Raw genomic sequence first — 23,742 nt, 5'->3', positions numbered from 1 at the left:
TATATATAATATATATATGCATATATATACATATATATATGTATATATATGCCTAAGATCACCATGTGCAATGCCAAGCGTTGGCTGGAGTGATGCCATTGAACTCTGGAGCAGTGGAAATGCGTTCTCTGGAGTGATGAACCACACTTCACCATCTGGCAGTCAGATGGACGAATCTGGGTTTGGCAGATGCCAGGAGAACGCTACCTGCCTGAATGCAAAGTGCCAACTGTAAAGTTTGGTGTAGGAGGAATAATGGTCTGGAGCTGTTGTTCATGGTTCAGGCTAGGCCCCTTAGTTCCAGTGAAGGGAAATGTTAATGCTACAGCATGCAATGACATTCCAGACGACTGTGTGCTTCCAACTGTGTGGCAACAGTATGGGGAAGGCACTTTCCTGTTTCAGCATGACAGTGCCCCAGTGCACAAAGCAAAGTCCATGCAGAAATAGTTTGTCGAGATCGGTGTGGAAGAACTTGACTGGCCTGCACAGAGCCCTAACCTCAACCCCATCAAACACCTTTGGGATGAATTGGAACGCCGACTGCGAGCCAGGCCTAATCACCCAACATCAGTGCCCGACCTCACTAATGCTCTTGTGGCTGAATGGAAGCAAATCCCCCACAGCAATGTTCCAAGATCTTGTGGAAAACCTTCCCAGAAGAGCGGAGGCTGTAATAGCAGCAAAGGAGGGACCAACTCCATATTAATGCCCATGGTTTTGCAATGAGATGTTCGACGAGCACATGTGGGTGTGATGTTCGGGTGTTCACATACTTTTGGCCATATAGTGTATATATATTATCGTGTATGCAGTCGGACCCTGCTATTCGCGGTTCCTCTATTCGACATTTTTCTCTATTTGCGGAAATTTGCGGGGTGTTTTCTCTTCACGGCCGTGTTCCTCCAAATCGCAGGGTTTTTTCCTATCCATGGCCACGTTCTGTAAAATCGAGGTTTTTCAGGGGTGCAAAAAAAAAAATCCACGAAACGCTAGCTTGACACATTTATAAAACCTATCTTTCACCAGCCTCACATAAAGCAGCTGGACACACGTATACAAAAAAACATCTACGAGCCACGAGCATGACCGGCTTATACAGCCGTTTGCTTGACATACATTCCTGTATGGTATTTATAAAACCCATCTCACCAGCCATGCATAAAGCAGCCGGATACACGTACGCAAAAAAAACGTCTTCTACAAGCCGCGAGCATGACCTGCTGTGTGATATGCGTTTTCATGGCTTTTGAGGCCGCGGATTTTAGCTGGACTATAATCAAGAGCTTCACGGGATATCCCACCAGATGTGTAAACAAGTTATCCTCCGCTAATTATATAATGCAAACGCTTCATCAAATCGATTACAGCTGGGAATTTACGGGAAAGCATAATCAGAGATGTTACACAATGAAAACGCTTCGGGGGATGTTCCATCAGCGACGAAAACAAGTCATCCTCCGTGAATTATAGAATGCAAATGCTTCATTAAATTTATTACTGTACAGTACAGTATTGAAATTAGCAGATAGGCTCAATACCCACAATGCTCGCAATTCTACATATACAGTGTCCTGGATCTCGATCATTGTTCTCGTGCCATTGCTTTGATCTGCGTTTTTGACTCTCACTCTGCTCATCGTTCAATCATGGCTCCCAAGCGCAAGACCAGTGCTGGAGATGCGTCGACTACCAAGAGGCAGAAGAAAGTGATGTGCCTGAGCCAGAAAGTGTAGCTGCTCAACTGGCTTTCGAGAATAGAGAGTGCGGCCTCTGTTGGCAGGCATTATGGTGTCGACGAATCCACCGTCTGCTACATACGGAAGAAGGAGAAGGCCATTCGTGGGAGAGTTTCAGTGATCACTGTATCGAGTACTAAGGTAGTCACCCATGTCCAGAATGTTCACATGGAAAGGATGGAGAAGACTCTCAGAAAATGGATCGAGCACAACACACAGACAAGGGACTTCATGCCGAAAACCATGATGCTGAACCGTTCCCTAAACCCGCTCATCAAGGACGAGTTGGAGGCCATTCCAAAGGTTTCTGAGGAGGAGGAGGCCGGCAGTGATGAGGAAGAGGTGCTGAGGTCCAATCTCACAGTCCAGTTCCTGGACGAGTTGCTGCAGGACACGCGGGCGATTGCCGAGAGGGTTCAAGATACTGACCCAGTCGTGGAGAGGTACCTCAAGTTCAAGAGGGCCTTGGATGATTTGCTTCTCCCATACAAAGAGCTGCATCAAAATGTTGGGCAATCTTTCAGGCATCTCCTCATTCCCCATTTCTTCAGCCCTGCTCCCAACACCTCAAGACCATCAACACCCTCTCCTGCCTTCCTCTCAGCATCCTCACCAGCATTCCCACCAGCTTCCTCACCTTCTCCTATCTCTCCTGGCTCTCCCTTAGTGCACGATTTTGCTGCACCATCATTTGGGTCACCCTCAAAGTTAGAGGAATTCATGGGATATTAATTCATCACCATCATCATCATCACCACCATCATTATTATCATCATTTGAAAGTTACGTGTGTTTGTAAAATAAATTTTTTAAATGGTACATGATGGTGTTGTGTTTTTTTTACTTTCCTGGTACGGAATGGTTACGCACTTTCAATAAATTGGAAATGGTACTGTACCTGGTGTTGTGTTTTTTTGTTTTTTTACTTTCACGATACAGTATGGTTAAGCTGGTTAAGCACGTTTAATAAACTGTAAGCGCATTCCTTCAATAAATTGAAATGGTACCTGGTGTTGTCGTTTTTAAAAATTTGTAAGCATTTTTTTATGAAACTGTAATCATGTGCACTTGTGGTCGAAAACATTTGAAACTTAAAAAAATTTCCTCTATTTATCAGGAACCGCCCTATTAGATAGGCAGATACACAATCAGTCATGGCATTACTTTATTGGAATGTAGCAACAGTTTCAATGCAATCCTCATTAGTTATAATTGGCAATCATCTCACTGTCACCTCCAACTTAAAAATATCCCAGGTGATCAAGATTATGTTCAAAACACAAGGACGATTGCATCTACAAATATAAAACCTAATTCAATGAAATTTGTAAATGTCATGACCAAAGGGGGAAAGCAAATGAAAGCTGCATCATTAATAGATAATTTATTTACTGACAATTACCATTTAATGCAACTGCCATTAACCATTTGATGTTTTGAGAAGTCTGTTAAGTCTGTCAGATGTTATTGCAGTTTATGTTGAGATTCAGTGATTTTCAGAATCTAATTCAAGTAAATTAACTTCCTTTCATTGCACTGAATAAATTGCAAAAAAACCTTGATCTATTTTGTGAACACACATGACGCTAGCAATACTTCCGGATTTATGCGGATGTGAAAATCTATTTCACCTTGAGACGATTTCCAGTCTCTTTCAAGAAGGCCTCTACTGTTTCAACCCCTTTTAGTTGTTTTTTTCCAGCTAGATGTCAATCACAATCTTTAGAAAAAAGTTCTGGTCTTAATAAGCTTTGGATTAATCTCAGATGGCTTGAGAAATACAACTCAGAAACATTCAATCTACATAAAAAGGCTTTCTTTGTCAACAACATTCATTTGATGAAACGTATAATTTGAATTGTCTGCCAACACAGATGACACTCACCTTCAATATCCCTCCGTCTTGTGAATGCCCAACGTCAACACTTTCACCGAGGAATTGTGCGATGAAATGGTAATTTATGAGCTTCCACTACTTTCTTGTATTAGTATAGTAATTTAACTCTTCATCCAATCAATGATGACAACAATAACAACAACAACAAAAACATTATACAACCCTTTTCTCCTTTTTTGAGGGGATTGGTCAAATTATGACAATCCTCCATATGGATCGATCCAATGCATCAATGTTGTACAAACACAAACATTCCACATATTTGTTGACATTTTCAATCCATGTCTTCTTAGGATGTCCTCTCAGCTTTTTTCCTTTCTTTACAGTTTTATCTTCTCTACAGCGAAGAGAAACAGGTTGAGATGGTTTGGTCATGTGTTGAGGAAGGATGAAAGTGACTGGTTGAGAAGAGTGATGGAAATGAATGTAGAAGGAAGTAGAGGACGGAGAAGACCAAGAAAGACTTGGCTAAAGATGGTCGAAGAAGAAATGCAGGCAAGGGGGTTAGCAAGGAGAGATGCAGAAAATAGGGCAAGATGGAGAAGATTGTCATGGGACCGCAACGCTAACCCCCGCTCTAGCAGGGAAAATGGCCTCAAAATCTCTTTTGCGTTACAGTTTTATCTTCTGGTGTTCATTGCATTTAACTATATCAAACAGGTCTTCTCTTCCTAAGGTCTTCTTCACTAGTGTTGATTTTGAATCTCTTCCTGATTTCTGAGCTCGAAATTCTTTCATTCAGAGACGGTCCATTCATCCATCGTATCATTCTCATCTCTGTTATTTCCATTATTTTTAAATATTTGATCCACACTGCCCACATTTCGCTTGCATGCATCAATACCAATCTGACACAGACTTTGAAAACTCTTAACTTTTACAGATAATGGAATGTTTTTGTGTTTCATGATACCATCTAGTTGTCTCCACTTATTCCAGACTGAATTTCTTCTTGATCAAACAAAAAATTTTGCTTCTCACAATACTTTATTGGCCATTACCTATGTAAAATTATTTGGAAGGCTTTTCGCTATACTTTTCAGGTGTCCGTTTATTTATATCTATTTTCCGCCTTCTTTAGTGGGGGTAGAATCTCAAGCAATAGGGTTATGTCCTCCAATCGATCATATTCTGCAAACACTTATTGGACTTTAAAAAAATAACAGCACAGACCTCTCCGAGCTGGCAGATTGACATTTTAATCATCCTGGGCATTGTACCAAATATATGACTGTCTGCAGATTCTCCATTTAGCGCAGCACTGCAGACATCCAAAAATGCATATAATTATTCTTTGTTATTAAACTGGATTCTCCTGTCCATTAAATATCATTTTCATATTTCCTCTCTGTTTTTTTCTATACATTTTTTGTATATTTTAAAAATATTTTTTGTCTTCCACCACTCTTTTAAATTGTCACTCTAATCCACCTCCTCCCATATTTTATACTCTCCCTTTCTTCATTCCTACCTTTCTTCTTTTTATAATCTTTGATTATAAAAATTAAAATAATATAAGTGTTTATAGCTGGAGTACCCAGTGTTGCTCAAATGAAAAAGAAACATTAATATATTTGAAATGAGGGCAAATATAATGGAAAAGCAATTACATCCAAATCAGAATCCATCACAAATGTCAAATCAGTAATAATAAATAATAAATACTGTAAATAACAATCTATAAACTAAGAAGAAGAAGAAGAAGAAGTCTTCCCACCAACTTCGTACACTTCCGGAATTGTTTGATTCATTTGTGTTCAAATGTTTGCGAATTGTTTTGTATTTATTTATGTGAATGTGTACTTGTATATAATTATAACTGTCATTAATCAAAAAGGCGTAGGCACGATCGAGCGATTTCTTTTTTTTAATCCAAAAAAACAAACTTTTGTATTCAAAAAAAAAAAAAATTCCTAGCCTAAACACTCCCAGGCACTCACTAATGAACCTCTGAAAGTTTGACGAAGACCAGTTCAGCCATCTCTGATGAGTGTTTAGGCTAGGGGAATTTTTTTTTTTTTTGAAAAAAACAGTTAGTTTTTTTGGATTAAAAAAAAAAATCGCTCGATCGTGCCTAAACCTTTTTGATTAATCTCTGATGGCTGAACTCTTTATATTGAATATACTAGGGCATTGCCCGTACGTGGGTGCCCGTTCCTTGCCAATGCCCGTACTATATATACTAGGGCATTGCCCGTACGTGGGTGCCCGTTCCTTGCCAATGCCCGTACTATATATATATCTAAAATTATATCCCCCCCCCCCCTCTATTTACATGAAATGGTTTGGTCCATTCGCAACGACCACAGAACCCCCCCCCCTCTATTTACATGCAATGGTTTGGTCCAAAGCGAACGGTTTGGTCCATTCGATGTGATTCGATGATTCGATGTGAATGGTTTGGTCCATTCGCAACGACCACAGAACCCCCCCCTCTATTTACATGAATGGTTTGGTCCATTCGCAAAGCCAAAGCGAACGACCACAGAACCCCCCCCCTCTATTTACATGAATGGTTTGGTCCATTCGCAAAGCCAAAGCGAACGACCACAGAACCCCCCCCCCCCCTCTATTTACATGAATGGTTTGGTCCATTCGCAACGGCAAAGCGAACGGCGAACGGCTAAATCGCCATAGCTCGGTAAGTACTTGTCCGATTAATTTCAAACCTTGAAAAGGCACATCCTCGGGTCCCCAGCAATATACCTGGCAAGTTTCAAGTATATCGGACCGGTAGTTGTCGAGAAACAGCGGTCACAGACAAACGTACAGACGTACAAACGTACAGAGATTACTGGAATTATAGATAGATATCTAAAATTATATCCCCCCCCCCCTCTATTTACATGAAATGGTTTGGTCCATTCGCAACGACCACAGAACCCCCCCCTCTATTTACATGCAATGGTTTGGTCCAAAGCGAACGGTTTGGTCCATTCGATGTGATTCGATGATTCGATGTGAATGGTTTGGTCCATTCGCAACGACCACAGAACCCCCCCCCTCTATTTACATGAATGGTTTGGTCCATTCGCAAAGCCAAAGCGAACGACCACAGAACCCCCCCCCTCTATTTACATGAATGGTTTGGTCCATTCGCAAAGCCAAAGCGAACGACCACAGAACCCCCCCCCCCCCCTCTATTTACATGAATGGTTTGGTCCATTCGCAACGGCAAAGCGAACGGCGAACGGCTAAATCGCCATAGCTCGGTAAGTACTTGTCCGATTAATTTCAAACCTTGAAAAGGCACATCCTCGGGTCCCCAGCAATATACCTGGCAAGTTTCAAGTATATCGGACCGGTAGTTGTCGAGAAACAGCGGTCACAGACAAACGTACAGACGTACAGACGTACAAACGTACAGAGATTACTGGAATTATAGATAGATACATACCCTCTTTCACTCAGTTTAAGGGCTAATTCCCAAACGAAGTGTCAGCATGCTTCTCTTTGCTTCTCACAGCAGTTACATTTACCTTTGTGCACTTTCATTTTATAAAACCTATTCTTTTATTTGAAGATCTCATGAATTAGTACTTGCCAACATAATCTTTCATGACATTGTACCTGTATTCGCCAAATGTTTCATCTTTCGTGGGCTTGGCTTCTGGATCAGCACGTGCTTCTTCCTTGTCTTTCACTGAGAGAAACGCATGGAGTTTTATTATGACACGATGAAGACCACCTGTAAACAGTGCAGACTCATGGCAATTCCGCATGAAAATGTATTTAATAGCAAAGACTTTGATATCAGCACCCTCTTACCATGCACCATTCTGTTAGATTGTAATAAAATAATGCTTCCATAAAACCATTCAATGCAAAATGCATACTTAGAGGAGAGGCTAAATGCATCCCCACCAAAATCTAATCAGCTTGTTGTGATCACATATCCAACTCATCCAACAAGTTTTGTCATAACCCGCCCTAAACTTTTTGAAATATCGTGCTGTATATCGTTTTTGGCCCTCTCTATCAATTAGGAAGAATCGCTTAAAAATAATAAATTATCATATCCAGATGGAGATATACAACAAAAGTTAATCAATTTGTCCTTGACACACACTGAACCTGTCCACCAAGATTCATCCAAATCCATCCATAACTTTTTGAAATATCATGCAATATATTGTTTTTGGCCATATTTAGTAATGGTGAAGAATGACTTAAAAAAAAAATTCTTGCTTCCGGATCTTCAGCAAAGTCCAATCAATTCGTCCTTGTCACACACCCAATCTGTCCACCACGTTTTGTCCGAATCTGCCAGTAACTTTTTTGGAGATATCCTTCTCACAGGCAGACAGACAAACAGACAGGTGTGAAAACATAAATTCCGTCCACCTTTGGTGATGAAGGTAATTATAACTCCAAACTTTATTCACAGTTGAGTAAACATCAATGGCAATGTAAAGAGCAAACATATCATGCAGCCCAACTTGGTTTTTATTTGCAAGTCTTGTAAATTTCTCGGAGCTTAAACAGCTTTTCACATTTACATGAAAGTGTTTTTCCATAATATTAATTTGAAGTCTTTCACAATGAAGAAGTGAGTGAAAAACGTCACAAATTGGCTTAAACACAATTTCAGAAGCTCACACTTTACAAAATTCCTGGGAGATGGAGGTAGGGGGTATCTCATCATTATTATGGATCTTAGCTTACTTTATTTTTCTCTTGTGAATACAAAAATTCCTTTTTTCTATACAAGTCAATTAATATTGCTCATTAAAAGCTCAAAATAGATGCAATGATTCACCTGCACACATTAAGCCCATGTTTGACTAAATATCATAAAGACTGTCAAAACACCATAATTGGCGGTGTGATTGTTGGAGAGCTGCTCTGAGTCTGGGAAGTTGGCGGTTCGAATCCTGGCTGAGACCAAAGACTGTTAAAATGCCTTGTGGTGTTGCTTCCTTGCTTGTTGCTCAGCATTTAAGAGAATACAGCATGGACAAACAACCATAGGTTGACAACCAATTAGCAGGCTTGATGGGACTAATAGGCAATGGGATGAATGCTCCAAAAAGACTTATGGTTTTTTGTTTTTTTTTGGAGTTTTTGTTCACTACCTCCGAGGCATTATGTAAATCTCGTATCAAAAGATGTATTAATCGATTAGAATGTCAAATATACTCGTTCTTTTTGTCAAACGTTGCACATTTTAAAGAAATTTCCAAAAAGCAGAACCATTAATTAATGATGTAAAACGTCTTTTTTTCACGAGATACTTCATTGGTCAGAAAAAGAACACATGAAAACTTACTGGGCAATGAAATACCATGTCAAACAACATGTGTGACAAAAACAAGATAGGCATATGCTGGGGAAAAAAAATAATACATTTTATGTCCTTATTACCCTGTTACCCTGGGTAATCGCCTGGGTAAATGCCTGGTGTTGGCTTAGCGGTTAGTGTGCCGGCTTGGGATCCTTGGATCCTGGGTTCGAATCCCGGTCGATCGCTGAATTAACGCCAGGGGGGTTGACTCAGCCTGTCATCCTTCCGAGGTCGGCAAATTGAGTACCAGCATGCTGGGATGAATGATCATGGTGTGTACCCCGGTTTAGAATAGGTACACCGTATCCCTGCGCATTGTAAGAGACGACCAAGGGTTGGCGTCAGGAAGGGCATCCGGCCATAAAAAAAAACATTGCCTCAAACAGGGAACCATGATCGTCATGGGGCCCGCAAGGCTAACCCCCGCTCGAGCGGGGAAAATGGCCTTAAAACGATCATTCATTCATGTCCTTAACAAAAAAAAAAAAAAAAAAATTGTTCTGGTTTTTTGGGCAACTTATAAAAAATGTGCAATTTTTGACAAAAAGAACAAGTACTGTATATTTAATCACAGTAATATGCATTGAGAAATACTGCAGAACTCATTTTCCAAAAAAAATCTTGCAATTATCACAAGCAATTGCAAATCATTTATCATTGGCTCAGAAGTTGTTCAAAATGGTTTAAAATTAGATAATGATTTAGAATGTTAACTTAACTTTTGCAAATTGTTTGTTCCTGATCTCAGCTTACCAGAGTACTTTCCACCCTTGTTCCTCTTGATGAAGCAAATGATGAGGAGGATAAGAATGAGCAGTGCGATGATGCACATAAGCACGATCCACCAGACCTGCATGGCCGCACTCTCTGAGCGTTGCGAAGAATCTACCATGTAGAGAAGGTATGTGTGGGACATGGATAAGGTGCGTATCCAGAACAACATAAAATAAGAATTGCAAGAGCTGCTGGTCACACACATCCCTGAGCTCACAAGCACTGTTGGCAAGTCTCATATATAATTTTCGACTCAAATCCCTTTCTTTTATGAAACACGTAAAAAAGCAATCAAGCAAGTTTATAAAAATTGTGCACATATACCAGGAAAGAGTAAAAAGTCAACTAAGTCACAGGAACCGAACGGCTATAAGCAGGTAGTTCAGCAATGAGACTTACATGCTCAGATAACAAGGGGTTAATTGGACTCTGAGTTATGGAACTATGATCATCACACGGATGTCATCATGTTAAAAAATTTGGAAAATGGCAAACATTCCCGAGTCTGAGCAGACTGTACCATTGCGATATGATTTGATTATTTTGATTTGACATGTTATGCGATTTGATTATTTTCCTTTGCAAGCAGGATGGGAGTCCATGAGTAAAGATACATAAAAACAAGCATTCTGAGTATTGCGTTGCAATACATGTCCCCTTCCGGCAGTCTGTCGTCCAGAAAACTATTGGGGAAATTACCAAGGCTTATTTACCCACAGGTTCTGAATCGTTCCCAATCGCTAATTACCTCAGGACGGGCTCACCTGTGATTCGCACTCCGGATTTCGATTTATACACCTTGCAGACAGGTCAGCAGAAGCACGAGAAAATAATAGGTTGATAAAGAACCTTTCGAGTCGCTAAATATCAGTAATTTATTATATTTTCCGGTTCACGATCAATGATCGATGTGTATATATATGTTGCTCGGCTTGGCTCCGCCCCTCCCGAAAGCGCGCGCTGTGTCGCGCTGTTGACGTTCGCGAGACGAGGCTGAGGGCGCGCAGTGCGGCTTGAGGAGAACTCTAGAATAAACAAGAGATATCCATTTTAAAAAATATTTTCGTTTAATTAACGATATCTGCCAAACCACGCGCCCTATCGCAAATTCTAAAAGGACATTTTAGTAGACTGACATGCTGAACAGATCTGTGAAGTTTCCCCTTGATTGGATCAAAAATGAGCTCGGAGCTCGGTTTTAAAGGTTCATCCTTAAAAACGTCATAACTCTGAAACCATGTGATGCATGACGTCATGCTCACTGACTTTTTTGTTCGTCATGGGTAAGTGATTCTGCCTGCAAAGGTTGGCCTCGATCTGTTCAGCCGTTGCAGAGAAAAAGGGGTTTTCGTGTTTTCACGAAAAACAATATGGCGGCCGAACCACGTGACCTGTGACGTCATAATTACCATTAAAATATTCTACAAACCAAGTCGCTAAATGTGAAACGTCATAATTACCTACGGTGAAAATTTGATCTCAATCGGTCCTATTATTGCAGAGAAAATCTTTTCTTAAGGAAATTAAAACTTCAAATGGCACTGAGTTAAGGATCATCAGAATTATCAGAATTCCCAAAGTTCAAAGTGCCATAACTTTGTAAAAAATGATCGAAACGTCGTGAAGTTCGAACTTGACCTGTAACTTATCATGAGGAAACCATGTACCAAGTTTGAAATCATTAGCATTAAGCGTTTAGAAAAAAAAGTCTGGAAAACTGTTCTTTGCGTGACGGGCTGACGGTCTGACAGAGACAGACTGACAGATGGAGGGACGGCGTGCAAACCTATAGTCCCCTCCGGTGTACACCGGTAGGGGACTAATAAGGGGATCGAAACAAATCCTAGCCTTAAATGCCCCTATATTTGGTTTATGATACTAGTGAAGAATCCATCCTTTCAGGCTTGATAATACGTAAGTGAAAGTGGAACTCTTGAGAGTATTACTTGTAGTGCCCTCTCCCACCGGCAGTGACGATACGCCATACATATTTACATAGAATTGAGGTCCTGCCTCTACCGTGAAGCCCTGGGACTATGAAAGTTTGTTTTTTACAGCTTAAAACTTTGCCCGTGTACAACCCAAGTACATCCACCAGTTTTCAACTCATTCCTGTCCAGCAGTTCAGGAGTGCGTACAAGTCAAAGAAACAAACACACAAACAGACACTTATCAAAATAGAGCACGACACTTTCCCCTCAATAACTTGCCATTTTAATGTTTAAATGTTTCCAAACAAAAAAATATATTTGACAAAATTATGACTACCCCCGCTCGCCAATCCTTCAGGACAGCATTGGAAGTGCTTGTGGAAGTGTCATACAGGTAGGTGCCAAGAGCCTCTGCTGAAGGTTACTGAGCAGCAAGTATCATTTTGATGCTGATGAACACTATACAGAACGGAATAGGGTTTTCTGATGGAATTTGAACATATTAATTTAAAATAGAATATAGTCAGGTCTAATTGGAGCAAATGGACCCAGTATCAAGTTGTGAGGAAAATTAGTGATAGTTCAGTGGTCATATACAGGGACACGGAAGGTTCAATGTGATGCGAATGCTGACATTGTTTAGTGACGCCAACTCCATGGGAATGTATATTTTGTCATTGGTGTTTGGAAGAATTGTCCCTTTACTTTTCTCTGCTTATTCACGCAGACAAACACCTGACACTTTGGCATCTTGCATACTTGGTGCTGGCGGAGATACGTCACATTCTCGTGAAGTTGCATTCGTTGAGAGTTAGACGTCTAACCGACTGCTTGCAATACAGGTCACGCCAGACTTTTACATTTAATTTTTGTGGAAGGCTGAAATGTTTATTAACTTTTGTAGGTATTTAAAGTAAAGCTGTGTTGCTGACCTACAATGGATCATCACGCCTTGAGCTTCCCTTCAAGTTATATGTATGAACCACAAAGTATGATGTGAAGGCAAATTCAACTCAAACGACCCAGAGTCATCTTCCTCGGCTTTGCCTGCCTGATCCCATTGGCTCTGAAGGCATGGTCTAAAGTCTAAACATACCTCCTTTCTTTGTTCTACATTTGATTTGATGTATGAATATATCCTCCAGTATTTGAAAACAATGTCACTAATCAGTGTAAGCGAAGGTACGGTGTTGACCAGAGATGAAGGCAACCCGATGTGTCCTCTTTCATGACCTTCAACAAGTTGTGTGGGGAAGGTTGGGGAGAGGGACAAACCACTGCTATCCCCAGATCAACTGATGTTTCGGGCATTAACCCTTCGTTAAAGAAAATGAGGATTACTCAGACAAAGAGTTAACGTCCGAAACATCAGCTTCTCCTTGTTTCCCATGGTGGTTCGCATACATACCTCAATCACACAATCATTGATGTTTTCTTAAGAATTACATACATTATATCCTTGGAGTGTCTCAGACCATTATGAGCATCTCATACAACGGACATTTTGAACGCACTTCATATTACTCAGCTACATAAACCAAATCAACAGAAAGCATTTTACATTGCAATAACAAGAATCTGGAACGGTTGGGAATGTTGTGACACTTACTGACACCAGAAGTCGTGATCACGTTCTCGTTACTGGTGGCGTGCCCATGGTCATTAATCGTCAACATGCGCACCTTGTACGTGGTGCTAGGTTGCAGATTGTCCAACACCACAAACGTATGTTCCGCGCTCATCTCTGAAGAATTTTTCCACTCACCAGCACCTGCCAGGAAATGTGTGAAACTCTCCGCATTCAATATTGTCGACTTTACGGAACCAATTATAGAGTCTTAATGTTGTTTCGTTGTTTAACTCAGCATTAGGTTCATAAAAACTGAAGGTTAACATGTAAACATGGAAAAAAAAGTTCAGCACACCGACAAAATATCAAATTCAAATTATTTTCAAACATAAATTAAAGAACCCTCCCTGCACAGACTATGTTTTCAATTCATTGGTAAACGAATGTGATTTTGCACACCCAACATGTGCAGCAGTAGAGGTATCAACTTGAAAAAAACACTTTCACCTAGTCGAGGCTTGGAAAAGGTAATGATATCATTGCATAATTACATTGTTGGACTGTGTTACTATGGCACAAAGAAGCCTTCGCCCAAATATGGCGGATTATTGTGACTAGGGAAGAACTGGTTACGGACTGGTTGATTTCCCCAGAAGTGGTGCTGGTATGACTTGAAGTGACTGGGAATGGCACTCTACCACCAGGAATGCCACTGCGAAGTTAACCCCCTGCCACCGGGAATGGCACTCTACCACCGGGAATGCCACTGGGAAGTTAATTTAACCCCCTGCCACCAGGAATGGCACTTTACAACTGGGAATGCCACCGGGAATGGCACTCTACCACCAGGAATGCCACTGGGAAATTAACCCCCTGCCACCAGGAATGGCACTCTACCACCGGGAAGTTAATTTAACCCCCTGCCACCAGGAATGGCACTCTACCACTGGGAATGCCACCGGGAATGGCACTCTACCACCAGGAATGCCACTGGGAGGTTACTCCCCTGCCACTGGAAAGTTAACCCCCTGCCACCGGGAATGGCACTCTACCACCGGGAATGGCACTGGGAAGTTAATTTAACCCCCTGCCACCAGGAATGGCACTTTACCACTGGGAATGCCACCGGGAATGGCACTCTACTACCAGGAATGCCACTGGGAAATTAACCCCCTGCCACTGGAAAGTTAACCCCCTGCCACCAGGAATGGCACTCTACCACCGGGAAGTTAATTTAACCCCATGCCACCAGGAATGGCACTCTACCACTGGGAATGCCACCAGGAATGGCACATCTACCACCAGGAATGCCACTGGGAAATTAACCCCCTGCCACTGGAAAGTTAACCCCCTGCCACCAGGAATGGCACTCTACCACCGGGAAGTTAATTTAACCCCATGCCACCAGGAATGGCACTCTACCACTGGGAATGCCACTGGGAATGGCACATCTACCACCAGGAATGCCACTGGGAAGTTAATCCCCTGCCACTGGAAAGTTAACCCCCTACCACCGGGAATGGCACTCTACCACCGGGAATGGCACTCTACCACCGGGAATGCCACTGCGTAGTTAATTTAACCCCCTGCCACCAGGAATGGCACTCTAGCACTGGGAATGCCACCGGGAATGGCACTCCACCACTGGGAAGTTAATGCCCTGCCACCAGGAATGGCACCCTACCACCAGGAATGGCACTCCACCACTGAGAAGTGAATGCCCTGCCACTGGGAATGGCACTCTACCACCGGGAATGGCACTCTACCACCGGGAATGGCACTCTACCACCGGGAATGGCACTCTACCACCGGGAATGGCACTCTACCACTGGGAATGGCAATCTACCACCTGGAATGCCACTGTGTAGTTAATTTAACCCCCTGCCACCGGGAATGGCACTCCACCACTGGGAAGTTAATGCCCTGCCACCAGGAATGGCACTCTACCACCAGGAATGGCTCTCCACCACCGAGAAGTTAATGCCCTGCCACCAGGAATGGCACTCTACCACTGGGAATGCCACTGGGAAGTTAACCCCCTGCCACCGGGAATGGTGTTCTGCCGCGCATATACACATAGAGAAAATTGAGCTCTGAAGAATTGGAACCACACCTTGAAGCCCCGGAACTATTAAAAATTTACTGCCTGAAGCCTTCCAGGGCACGCACAGAATACAACCAGGAGTTTTCATCTAATTCAGCCAACAGTTAAGGAGTGCATATAATTTTTCCGACAGGTTACTGACAAAGGATCTATTTATCACTGAATGTTTGATGAATTAAAGAGTAAAACACAGTAACACAGTACTAATGGATCTATGATATGTAAGACTGGATAATCATGTCAGCCCATTGCATCATCTGAGTTTGGACTTGCATCATCGGTTTAGTGATCCTAGAAATGGTCCATTACAGATACACTTTGCTGCATTGAGAAAACAGTGAATTTTCCACTTCGTGTTCATATAAAGCACTAAATCAGCGCGTGCGCACACACACGCACGCACGCACGCACGCACACACACACAAACTCACCGTTCTTATTTTGATATTGAATCATTATTTTTTCAGGAGAAGGCCCACGGCCAGGAACCCAACTGATGTTCAAAAACGTATCTCCAGCTGTGTTGTTGTCAAACTGAAGTACCGGGGGTGCTGGCACTGGGCAGCCAGGAAAGGAAGAGAATTAGATTCATTTTGGATTCGACTGAAGCAATCAATCACCTAAAGGAACTTGAAATCCCACAGGTAGTACAACAATTCTCTTTCTGCTTGCTGTATTAACCATGTTATACGGTGAAGTTTCTCTTTTGACTTTGAAAATTTATAAGCTCAAATGCACACGTTAACAATAACTCCTGCAATTGTGTTCCCTTAACTTCAAATTTTGAAGTGCATGCAAATACATAAACTGTCGGTATGTAAAAGATATTAAAGTGTTTTTTGTTCCTCCTTCCACTGCATTCATTCCTGGTACGAGTCCAGATTTGTATCACTTGTTTAATTTAATTTTAACATTTGTTTGTCGCTTATTTTGTTAATTCTTTACAATTAGGATTTTTAGAAGCAATTGTATGCTTTCTGACAGATATTCTCATGCAGTCTCATAATATTGATATGCAGACTAGTGCGGCCTCAAAAAGAGCTTTTCCCTTATCAAAAAGTTTTAGCACAAAAAATCTGACGATTTCCGTGGCATCAGAAAACTCACCCATCGCTGAGAAATATATGTGACACTTGCTGGAAACTACGGAGAAAAGGACGAACTGTTGTGCGGAGTTTTGTTAGCACAAGTACAATTTTTATGTTGTTGGTAAAGCTTTTTTACTACCCTAACATAATATTGTATCCCGTGATGAGGCAGAAAGACAATGTCTATTGGTCTCACGTCGCTCACATCTCAGTGGACTCTCTGTCTGCCAGGAGCCCACTTTTTGTTAACCTCCATGCATTTGTTTCTCTTTTCTCTCGCATGTAACAACAAACTTCCTCGGTCTGTTAACTCTCATTATTCCCTCCCAGGCTTCAAGGTGCATGGTCGCCTCCTCATCATCCATCCCATATCCATATACTCATGATCTTTTCGATCCTCTTGAACCCTCCCATAACCCCTCTTTTTAGGGTTTCCCATCTTCCTCCACCTTCCTTTCCATTACCTGCTCCATTGCTGCATCATCTGTGGTTTTCCCTAATTCTTCTTTCAGGCCCATTCTCTATGATCTGTTTGAAATAGTACGAGCTTGGTCACCCCCTGTATCATTATCCCCCTCACCTTTATCTTTCTTTCCCTTGCCAATTCTTCCTGCATTTGTCCCTACTAGGGCATGCCCGTACTATATATATATCTAAAATTATATCCCCCCCCTCTATTTACATGAAATGGTTTGGTCCATGAAATGTTTTGGTTCATTCGCAACGCCAAAGCGAACGGCGAACGCTTTACATGAAATGTTTTGGTCCATGAAATGTTTTGGTCCATTCGCAACGCCAAAGCGAACGGCGAACGGCTTGCGAGTACAGTGACAATCCCCCCCCCCCCCCCCCTCTATTTACATGAAATGGTTTTAATTAGTTTTAAAACATAGTTTAACGCCAACATAGCGGCAACATAGTTTGCCAACGTGAAATAAATGAATACGCTCTCAAATGTGCCGTCCGAGGCAGAGTGTGTTCGCCACGTTCGGCACACGCGATAGCTCGCTGCTCTCTGATTGGTTGAATCGTTTTTTGGACATAGCTCGGTAAGTAATTGTCCGATTAATATGAAACCTTGAAAAGGCACATCCTCGGGTCCCCAGCAATATACCTGGCAAGTTTCAAGTATATCGGACCGGTAGTTGTCGAGAAACAGCGGTCGCATACACACACACACACACACACACAGACAGAGATTAGTGGAATTATAGATAGACTAGGGCATGCCCGTACTATATATATATCTAAAAGTATATCCCCCCCCCCCCTCTATTTACATGAAATGGTTTGGTCCATTCGCAAAGCCAAAGCGAACGGCTTGCGAGTACGGTGACAATCCCCCCCCCCCCTCTATTTACATGAAATGGTTTGGTCCAAAGCGAACGGCTTGCGAGTACGGTGACAATCCCCCCCCCCCCCCTCTATTTACATGAAATGGTTTGGTCCAAAGCGAACGGCTTGCGAGTACGGTGACAATCCCCCCCCTCTATTTACATGAAATGGTTTGGTCCAAAGCTAACGGCTTGCGGAGTTTGGTAAAGAAATCGCCATAGCGTGCACAAATGCGCAGGAAAGCGAAAGAATCGCAAATTAGTTTTAATTAGTTTTAAAACATAGTTTAACGCCCGAGCGAGTTTAACGCAATCGCAAATCGCATCGCAAAGCGAAAGAATCGCAAATTAGTTTTAATTAGTTTTAAAACATAGTTTAACGCCAACATAGCGCCAACATAGTTTGCCGACGGGAAATAAATGAATACGCTCTCAAATGTGCCGTCCGAGGCAGAGTCTGTTCGCCACGTTCGGCACACGTGATAGCTCGCTGCTCTCTGATTGGTTGAATCGTTTTTTGGACATAGCTCGGTAACTACTTCTGCGATTAATTTAAAACCTTGAAAAGGCACATCCTCGGGTCCCCAGCAATATACCTGGCAAGTTTCAAGTATATCGGACCCGTGGTTGTCGAGAAACAGCGGTCACAGACAAACATACATACAAACATACAAACATACAAACATACACACAGAGATTGCTGGAATTATAGATAGATATCCTGCTGGTGGTGTTTCACCACTTTCTACTGTGTTATTTTTGTTCTGGTCTGGACTGTGTTGTAGCTCTTTGATGAGCCTCGATTTTGTGCATAAAAAAGTTACATTTGCTTGACATGTTCGTCATTTAGGGACCTAAACAATGACGACTCTGAATCCTTCTAACAGAGGAGCCTCGTAAAGTAATGAGTGGTGCATAGGCAGACGGGATGTTTGGATATACCACTTTTGCAAATTCTTTGAGTTTTGTCGCAAACTTTGCATCACAGTTTACGTTTTCGATGAGACGCCAACCGTTGTTGTTTCATAAGCAGCCTGTGGCTGCTGGTTGCATCATTTTCTGGAAGTGCGGCTGTGCTGCTGATGCAGTTCCCTCTTACCAGTCATCTTGTACTCGTTTTGCCAACCTCAGAAGGACGACAGGCGACAGACGACCCATCTGGTGTTATTTCAACGGCACGACAGGGGTTCAAGCTCAAGACCCTGAGATCTTAAGCATTGATCCAACACCAGGCTTATGCCAATTGTTGTTAAAAGTCTTATCCAAACGAAATTTGACACCAATTTTTCGCCATTTTGAAAAACGGTCCGTAGTTGAAAAAAAGTGATGAAATACTGTCGAAACAAAAAATGGTGACTCACATATTATCTGAGACTGAGACTAAGACAGTCGAGACTTCAGAAATTAATGGAGAAGAGAGTTTTCCTGAATAAGACACAGTAATCAGGAAGACACATTTGAATTACTTCTGCCACTGAAGGTGGATGGAGGTTATTTTTCACCCCTGTCTGTTTGTTACTTGCTGGAAAAGATTCCGGCAAGTATGTTGATCGGTTGGTTTGTCTGTTTGTCTGTCTGTCTGTCTGTTTGTGTGCAGCACTACGTCTACATCGTTGCACCTAGAATCGCCAAACTTTACACACATATTTGTCTTGCCCTGGAATAGACTGTGCCCAATTTTTAACTCTCTCAGCCCAAGGCCTCCATTATGACGTCATAATTCGATAATTCGACAAGTACAAAACTTCATCCAATCAAGATGCAATTTCTTGAGCGACATGACGGCATAAACTGGTGGAGAAAAAAAAAAAATGATGACGTCATCAGTCACGTGGTTCGGCTGCTATCTTGGAAAAACCGAAAAACTTTGCACCTCTATATCTCCGAAAGTGCTGAATAGAAAAAATTGAGACATGGCTCATTGTAAAGAACTCTCCATGGGGAATAAAATGTTAATGATGATGTCATTGGTGCCTCCATTATGACATCATAATTTGACAAGTACAAAACTTCATCCGATCAAGATGCAATTTCTTGAGCGCCATGTCGGCATAAACTGGTGGAGAAAAAATAATAATGATGACGTCATCGGTCACGTGGTTCAGCCGCCATATTTGTTTTAACACAAAGGCCTTAAAAACTGAAGGCACATCCAGGTGAGGTTCTGCAATCTCTGATTGCTCTTTCTAGTTACTTCTGTGTAACTCAGATTTAGTGCTGCACAACGATGTGAAAGAGGATTTTCACAATTAACATTTCCAGATATGTAGCTGTCTCAAGCTGGAACTTCCGTAAATCCACTAAAATAATCGCAACACTGAAATGACTAGAGTACACTATTTGAAAGTGAGAGGAATTGGAGTAGGCCTGCGTGGTGTCCTAATCTGAGCACAGTGTTCACGATGTTAAGACATAACCTCAACATCATGAACACCGTTCGCCTTAACACAGCGAACATTAACACCTGCCTGTATCCAGCATCCATTTGCAGTTGGAGATCTCAGGTGCAAATCCCATATACTCTGCAGATTCATTTTTTGTCTCCTCATGTCATTGTCCAATTTGTAATATCTTGCCCCAACTTTCACAACAGGTGCGTCTTCCTCCACCTTGCTCTATTTTCTAAAGATTAGTGTCTCACTTTGAAATTAATTTATGATGAAGAGGTAATATTTGAGTTTTCAAAGTAATATTTGAGTATTGCTATATATTATTTTCATATAAATATTTTTTATTCAATTGGAGCAGACCCAACTTTAACGTGAAAAAACAATCAGTGCAAAAATGTTTTTCGCCCTCTTTCCTGAACTTAGACTTTTTATACAATGAATGAATGAATGAATGAATGATCGTTTTAAGGCCATTTTCCCCGCTAGAGCGGGGGTTAGCCTTGCGGGCCCCATGACAATCAAGGTTCCCTGTTTGAGGCAATGTTTTTATGGCCGGATGCCCTTCCTGACGCCAACCCCTGGTCACGCTCTTACGATGCGCAGGGATACGGCGTACCTATTCTAAATCGGGGTACACACCGTGATCATTCATCCCAGCATGCTGGTACTCAATTTGCCGACCTCGGAAGGATGACAGGTTGAATCAACCCCTCTGGCGTTAATTCAGCGATCGACCGGGTTCGAACCCAGGATCCTAAGCCAGCACCCTAACCACTAAGCCAACACCAGGCTTTTATACAGAAAAACAATAATGGAAGAAACTTCCTTTTGCAGATGGAAAACTTTGGAGTTTATCTATTTTTCTATGGCTGGTTTTCAAAATTTGAGCAATCATACCTTTGGAAACCCCATGGTTCCGAATCTGAATGCAGAAATTCCTACTGTTCCAATTTTTTTTTTCCCGGATATTTTGAAAGACATGTTATTACAATGAAATTCCTATGATCAAAAACCTTTGCACAATGTAGTGACACACAGGACAAGAGAATTCCATACGTCAAGTAATGTAATGGCATCAAGAGTGTAATCTTCATGTGGTGGTTTTATGTACGAGCATCAGGGTTAGTCATTGTCCATTAGACACACTGCAGGACAGGCAGGTTAAGAGGGAAGAGCTGCAAAGCTGGCAAAAAGCAAAAGCAATTGGAAACAGCTCTAAATACTTTGGTCTTTTTCACACTTTAGTCATTTCTGGATTGCTCCCAATTTTAAAAAATTGGTGCTTCTACTAAAGTTAGAAAATAACGAATGTGACCAGATTGTGAATGATCCGCATCATAATTTTCTTGATAACAAAGAATAATTAGTTTAGGAGCTCCATGGAAAGAAGCTGCAAATGAGACACCATGTGATTCCAGGAAATAGAGTTTCATGGAAGTTTGCAAATCAAGGAAGCCAAACAACTGCAAGAGGAAGGTTTTTTTTTTTTACTTGGAAGCTCATAGGTGCCCCTTGTGCAGAAAGAGCAATTGCGAGCTGCAAGCTTTATGCTGGGCCGCTGAACTGGCACAGACATTACCTCTGGCAGCTGACCCAAGTCCTGGCAATATTTTCACAGCTTGTGATAAGGACAAAAAAAAAGAGCAACAAAAAGTTCACAGCACGGCACATCACATCACCATCACAAAGCACAAAACTGAGCCATTCGGAAATCAAACACTCGCGTACAATCTGCTAGACGCACAGAAAACCATGAGCAACCGGTGCCTGCACGTTATCAAAAGGGCATGATTGTGGTCATCAACAGTTCAACTTGGCCATTATCATTTTTTCACTGGAAATGTCATTGACAAATAAAAGCAAGTAATTATACAATAAATATGCAGCAAATTCAACAAGTAAACATCAAATAAACCTTGTTGTGTGCATACCAATGCTTCATTTTGATTTACCCATTGTATTAATTGTGACATACATTTTGGCAAAAATGAATTATTTGGCTCAATTACAAATACATAATGCATCCATACAATACTCAGCATTCCAGTAGGGATAACGTTAACTATCGTGTCACATGGCTGGTATAACAGCTATAGAGCATTCCCTGGCATGATTTAGTCCTGCCAGACAATCCCATACGTCATAACTCCGATTACTGTTGACTTGTGATGTTGGTATAAGGATACACTGCTGTCAGTGTTTGATCTATTACAAATTCTCCTCGTGAAGGTGACTCAAGACCACAAGTGTGAGAATTAATATCACCCTCTCGCAGTGCATCTGCGCTGACAGCTTCTCCCTCCCATTGCGTATCCGAGTCAACGGCTACTTGAAACAGAAAACGTTCCAACCAGTCTTTTCTACAAACGATTGGAGTCTCTGACATCTAACTGTGGTGTACTTCCCTTTTTACGGAAATTCCTCCAATAATTTCTTCTGTCATATTGCTCTCTCGTTCTTTGCTTTTCTTAGAACAATAATCATCTCGTTTTGGCATTACAGTTATTATTGCCATGATTAGTTCTCAACATAGGATTACAATACCCTTAATTTTGCATTGTATTGTCTGATTATTATTGATTGAGGAGCACTTTTTGATAATCTGTATGAAATGAATTTCTGTGTTCTGGTCTGTGTTATGGAAAGGAATGTTAAAATGAAGTCAAGATCTCGTGAAAATATTTTTTTGTTAAGCTAGAATCTCAGAAGTCTTGTAATTAATTATCCCTAAATATCAAGAAGCTCTTTGACCAAACATACCAACTTCTTCAATAGTTACGCTCTCTTCAGTGGCGTCCTTGCTGGCACCAGCATTGTTGTAAGCTGCCACGTAAAACTTATACTTGGTGTATGGCTCAAGATCTGTGGCAAGCCATATTTCTTCAGAGACCTCAAAAGCTTGGCGAGGTCCGAGAGGTTCCGAATCATTAACTGGAGGAGAGAAGGGTGGGGGAGAGAGAGGAGAGAAGGGTGGGGGAGAGAGAGGAGAGAAGGGTGGGGGAGTAAGTGGTGAGCGGAGGGTGGGGGAGAGAGGGGTGAGGGGAGGGTGGAGGAGAAAGGGGTGAGGGGAGGGTTGGGATGAGAGGGGTTAGGGGAGGGCATTTGAATTGAGAAACACAAAGGCAGTGAGAAGTGTTGAAAATATTTAAATATCATGTCTGAACAAAATGTATAACTATTCTATTTTGAATAATCTTGAGACAGTTCAAATATGTGTCGAACCTTAAGTAGAATAATGCTTTAAATATTCAATCATTGGTTTATAGAATCATCAGCAGGGACCTGCAGAAATTCTGCATAAGTGTAAAATGTGATTTTAAGTCCTCAACCTCCTTCCCCAAACCTCAACCTTCCTTGCCCAACTCTCTGCCCCCACCCGAACTCTGTCCTCTCGTCGTCCCTCTTTTTCTTATTCAAACCCTCAACTCCCGTACCCCACTCCAAGTCTGCAACCCCCTCCCAATTGCAAGTTCTCAACCCTAACCTCCCCGCCCCCCCCCCCCCAAAAAAGCCTCAACACCCTCTCACACCTTTTGACTCCTCCCTGCCCCCCAACTCCAACTCCATCTTCCCCTACCCCTCTCTTCTTAACAATGTTCCTGTTCCCGTTAATTAAGAACTATGTTTAAAG

At 41.8% G+C, this 23,742-nt stretch overlaps 1 protein-coding gene across 6 annotated transcripts in view; it reads right to left on the bottom strand.

Moving 5' to 3' along the window:
* LOC137437547 (neuronal cell adhesion molecule) overlaps positions 1-23,742 on the bottom strand; it is a 321,028-nt gene that overhangs the window by 5,555 nt on the left and 291,731 nt on the right. For 4 of the 6 annotated variants that reach the window (XM_068131960.2, XM_068131964.2, XM_068131962.2 and 1 more), the window contains 6 exons: positions 22,872-23,042; positions 21,691-21,729; positions 15,731-15,856; positions 13,235-13,396; positions 9,674-9,805; positions 7,207-7,279 (listed from right to left, as the gene is read on the bottom strand). In XM_068131960.2, coding sequence (XP_067988061.2) covers positions 7,207-7,279; positions 9,674-9,805; positions 13,235-13,396; positions 15,731-15,856; positions 21,691-21,729; positions 22,872-23,042 — 703 coding nt within the window. The remainder of the gene's footprint in view (positions 1-7,206; positions 7,280-9,673; positions 9,806-13,234; positions 13,397-15,730; positions 15,857-21,690; positions 21,730-22,871; positions 23,043-23,742) is intronic. The other 2 variants (XM_068131963.2, XM_078766051.1) reach the window with 1 other exon arrangement.

The sequence above is a fragment of the Myxine glutinosa genome, chromosome 12, assembly GCF_964187855.1.
Source record: "Myxine glutinosa chromosome 12, kmMyxGlut1.1, whole genome shotgun sequence".
In the NCBI taxonomy this organism is placed as follows: Eukaryota; Metazoa; Chordata; class Myxini; order Myxiniformes; family Myxinidae; genus Myxine; species Myxine glutinosa.
The sequence above is the reverse complement of the archived record's forward strand: the minus strand, read 5'-3'. Positions and strand labels throughout refer to the sequence as shown.